The following is a 4,893-nucleotide window of genomic DNA, read 5'->3' as shown; positions in this document are numbered from 1 at the left end:
TGTGTGTATATATATATATATTTTTTTTTTTTGGTCTTTTTGAGGCAGGGTGTCACTATGCAGTTAAGGTTGGCCTTGAGCTCACTTGTAGCCCAGGGTGGTTTTGACCTCACAACGACCCTCCTGCTTCAGCCTCCCAAGTGCTGGGATTACAGGTATGTGCCACCATGCCCAGCTGACAGAATATAAATGGGGCAGAAAAAAGCTTCTAAGGTCCCTTGTTTGCTTTGTTACCTTCCACCCACCGTGAACTGTTTCTCCTCTGCCATGCCCCTCTGCCACGCCACCCAGCACTGCAGACAGCCAACTAAGGACTGAAACTTCTACAAACTGTGATCCAAATAAACCTTTCCTCTCTTAACTTTGAGTGCCAGGTATTTTGTTTCAGCAACAAGAAATGTAACTAAGACAAGTACTTTAGACTGTCCTTTTACTAATGCACAGGTAAAAAAAATACAAAAACCCTACTAGGGTACACATCTTTTGATATAGTTCTCCCTGCCATAATAAATTATTACTTATTGAGTGCTAAGTGCCAAGAACTGTCCGCAGTGTTTACACAGAACCTCACTTAATCCAATTCAACTTTCTGAAGTGCTACTGTTATTTCTATTGTACAGTTTAGTATACTAAGGCACAAAAAAAACTAAGTCACTTGCCCAAGTTCACTAACATTCACACCCCTACCCTGCCGACTGGTTCAAACTGGACTTCTGTTACCGCAACATATCATTCTACTGGATTTCTGTTTAATACAGTTTGCACATTCCTCTACAGAGTACCAACTACACAGTTCAAAGTGTTAAGCCACCATTTATCAGTTACAAGAAGTATAATTCTCCCAGGAAACTTGCTCCCATTTATAATCATCAGACCACAGCTACAGCTACAAGATAAGGCACACTACGAAAAGACATCTTAGAGGAGACACTCCATCCTACTGCCTGTAGCAGATATGGCTGGATGGCTCACCCAGTATCCATTCCTATTTCCTTTTCCATGCCTGCCTAAGAAAACAAAATATTTATTTTCTTAAGCTTCCTGGCCAGGCACACAATTTTGTTTTGTTTTTTGTTTTTTTTTCCGGTACCAGGAATCGAACTCACGACCTCACACTTGCTAGGCAGGCGCTGTGCCGCTGAGCTAAATCCCCAGCGATTTTGGAAAACTAAGGTATTACAACATAAAGAGATTCCAGCACAGCAGTTAAATAATAGGCTTGAGAGCCAGAATGCCTGAACTCACTGCAACTTCAGCTGTGTATATCTGCCAATTTATGTAACCTTTGTTACTAAGGATAACGACTGTATCTAACGGTTGTGAGAAATGAAAAAATTAATAAATGTGAAGAATTCACAAGTACTTGATATCCAGTAAGCATGTTATAAATGTTAGCAATTGCTATCTTTTATCACCTGTCAGTGCCATAATATACCTCTAAGACATATTAAGTAAAAGAAGCCAGGTACAGAACAGCACATGTAGTGTGTTCCAAAACTGATTGGGAAAATCTATACCATTTATGTCTCACTTCTCTACTTGTTGGATTAAATTTTTTAAATAGTGTGCTTGAATTCCTTAGAGATTTAAAAATTACGTTTTTTTACCAAGTCAAAAAAAAGTTTGTTTCAAAATGCTAAAAAAAGTTGGGTATGGTGATACACATCTATAATCCCAGGATTCTGGGAGGCTGAGGCAGAATGATCCACAAGTCTAAGCTCAGCCTGGGAAATTCAGTGAAACCCTATCTCAAAATTAAAAATCTAAAAAAAGGCTAGTTACTGGGTGTGGTGGTATATGCTTATAATCTTAGCACTCAGGCTGAGGCAGGAGGATCTCTGTGAGTTCTGGGTCAACCTGAGCTACATGACAAGATCCTGTGTCAAAAATAAACTCACTTAATTAATTAATCAATCAAGTAATTAAAAGGGCTGGGGGATATAGCTCGGTGTAAAATGGATTCACTCCCCAGTACTGATAAGACAAAAAGCTCAAAAAAAACCCCCCCCAAAAAAAAATCCTCTTCTTTTTAATTTCAGTTGTTTACCAGCAAAATATACAGCCAACTCGCAAGAAGTGACAAGCTTCCTTTCAGAGACATTCAAATAAAAGCTGGGTGGGAGTCTGTTAGACATGCCCTGGACGATGTCTGTAGTCAGCCAAAAAGGCATCTAAGTGCAAACTCCAATCTACCATATTTTTGGTAGAACAAAAGGAAAAAGGACCTTGGGGAGATGTCTCTTTATAATCAAGAATTGTGACCATCAGATTGCTGGTATCAGACGAAGCACAGCAGCTGTACTCCAAAGACAAGGCCGTCTCATCTTTCTAGGACAGAGATCAAGAACACAAGCTCTCAAGCCAGATAGTCACGGTGGCACACCTACACCAGCCATTTCTTCACCATGTGAAGTGGACCAAGCTGTGTAATGTCTTTCGAGTGTTTTCTCATTTGTAACATGGGAATAACATGCAGACCGTACAGAGCTCGTGTGAGAAATAAGCCAGCCAATGAACGGAAAGCCTACGGCACTGCACCAGGCACAGGGCAAAGTGCCTGAGCAGTAGCAGCGATCGCTTCAAATGACTTGTTCCATGTGTCAATCTTTAATTGACAAACATAAAAAATGACAAACCGGAGAGGGATTTTAAACTAACGAGCGCAAATGATTACACACAGCTGTTTCTGCACACCCCACACCTGGGTGTTAAGTCAGGATGGTCCCACTGGGTTCTAACCTACAAGGATACTGTTCTGCCTTCCTCACTCACAGCAGGTCTGAGCACTAGGGAAGCCGATCTTCTCAGCCCCTCACTTCTCAGTCTTCCTTCTAAGCAAGAGGCCAGAGAGAACCAGGAAGAGCCACCTTGTGTGTCAGCCAGAGGCACCGATAAGAAAACCCTGGCGAAGTCCCTTGTTCTCTGACCTTGGTGCCTAGAAGACAGTTCTAAGGGCCCCTCACGCGTGTATGTGATTGGACTCAAGTACAGATATTTTCGTCTGCACTGAGGGATTCTGGCAAACTCGGGGGGAGGTTCAGTGGTTCCAGATTGGAAAATAAGTGGTCACAAATGCTTCACCTTTAGTGACATAAGACAAATACCTTGGGCAAGGTGTAACCAGCTGACTAACAGAGTTATAGGAGAGACCCTCAAACCGGAACTTTGTATATGCAAAACCTAGGGTGCTGGGGGCCTGTCCTTTAGTGAAAGCCAAAAACCCTAACAAAGAGAATACTAGAAAACCTTTTATTAACCAACTTAGGACACCTAAGGTCATTCTAGGAAGATGAGAAACACTCACTATCCTCCCTTCAGTTTTAGTAGCCACAGAAATTTGCGCTCTCAAGCCACAATTTTCCCAAGAATTACGAGCCACTGCAATTTGTTGCAATTGTGGCCACTGACAAATGTGTCAGCAGCAGCAGCAAGAAAGCTGGGCGCTATCTGTGTGAGGGGTGCACACTGGGGCGCTGCATGGCTGTGAGCAGCACGCCAGCCACGTGACCTCCACGCTGGGCGAGCGCTGCTGCTCTGCAGGCCCATTTCAGACAGCTCTAGTCATCTGCAGGGCCAGGGGCTAGCATGCTGGGGTCAGATAATGGCGCAAGTGACTGCTAACAGGTAAGTTGTAAGCACAGCACAGGAAGACAGCTCCTCCAGATGTTCTCTGAATAAATTCTTAAGAGGTCTGAGCCTTGAAGGATTGAAAAATTCTAAATTAAAAAGGAAAAGAGGTGGAAATTGTCAAAGAGATAAGAACTCTTTTAGATGCTGACCACTCACTTTGTCCCCAAGTTCAGCTTAGAGCTCAAGCAAACTCAAGATCTGTGGCAGTCACTAGACTTGTGTCAGAGGCAAAAACTTCTGGTAGTAGCTCTTGGTGACGTCAATCATCAGTTCCTGAGTACACTCCGGGAGCTCCCCTGAGAAGAGTCCTGGGGACAAAAGAAACCTGGTCAATAAAGAGTGTCAGGGAAGCCCACAGTTCTGACTTCTATTCAAATTGCTGGAGACCTTTACTTTTATCTAACTGCTAGGTTTCCCATCGTCAGTACTGACATATCTACTGATCATATCTTCCAGATGGTATGAATTTGTGACAAGGTCTGAAGGGGACAAACAGTTCTCCAAAGAAACATATTCCAGGTGAAAGAAGTCAGAGCCGGATGTGGTGGTCCTCCAGAAGGCTGCGGCAGGAGGATCATAAATTCAACCCTAGCCTGGGCAATTTAGTGAGACCCTGTATCAAAATAAAAAAAAAAGGACTGAGGATATAGCTCAATGCAAAGGCCTTTGATTTAATCCTCAGTACCAAAAACAAAACAAAACAAAACAACCAAACAGGACATCTGAAGAGTTAAAGCATCTCTGACTGCTTCGGAGGTTGTTTCAGATGAGGACTTGGGGCTGGGAATATAGCTCAGTGGCACAGCACCTGCCTAGCAAGCACAAGGTCCTGAGTTCGATTCTTGGTCCAAAAAACTAAACAAACAAGCAGACAAGGACTTGTCTACTCCCAAGATTCTAGTGTGATTCCCCACAGAGCCAGCTTTACCTCTATCCGTGAGGTAAGAAACGGTTGGGCTGGGGATATAGCTCAGTGGCACAAGCGCCTGCCTGTCAAGCGCAAGGCTGTGAGTTCAATACCTGGTACCTCAAAAAAAAAAAAAAAGAAAAAGAAACTATTGTTCTGTTTGTAAATGAAACTAAACTCAATGCCCAACTTTCCAAGATAAGAGATAAATTAAAAAAGAAAAAATAGAAAAGGTCCTCCAGAAAGACAAATGATGGTATAATCACAAGTAAGAACTTCCAAGGGAGAAAAGAAGGAAGGGAAAAGCAAATATATATATTTGCTTTTTATATTATATATACTTTGGGTTTCTCATG

At 42.6% G+C, this 4,893-nt stretch overlaps 1 protein-coding gene across 2 annotated transcripts in view; it reads right to left on the bottom strand.

Moving 5' to 3' along the window:
* The window catches only part of Dctn5 (dynactin 5 (p25)), a 29,158-nt gene that overhangs the window by 10,119 nt on the left and 14,146 nt on the right, over positions 1–4,893 (bottom strand). Inside the window, exon 6 of one of the 2 annotated variants that reach the window (XR_264075.2) lies at positions 3,787–3,938. Coding sequence is in view for 1 of the 2 variants with exons in the window: in XM_005405104.2 (XP_005405161.1) it covers positions 3,841–3,938 (98 nt within the window). In the remaining variant the exon portion in view is untranslated. Of the gene's footprint in view, positions 1–2,584; positions 3,939–4,893 lie in introns of those variants that run through there. The other variant, XM_005405104.2, reaches the window with a different exon arrangement.

The sequence above is a fragment of the Chinchilla lanigera genome, unplaced genomic scaffold (genome assembly GCF_000276665.1).
Source record: "Chinchilla lanigera isolate Chin_1 unplaced genomic scaffold, ChiLan1.0 scaffold00092, whole genome shotgun sequence".
Taxonomy (NCBI): domain Eukaryota; kingdom Metazoa; phylum Chordata; class Mammalia; order Rodentia; family Chinchillidae; genus Chinchilla; species Chinchilla lanigera.
The sequence above is the reverse complement of the archived record's forward strand: the minus strand, read 5'-3'. Positions and strand labels throughout refer to the sequence as shown.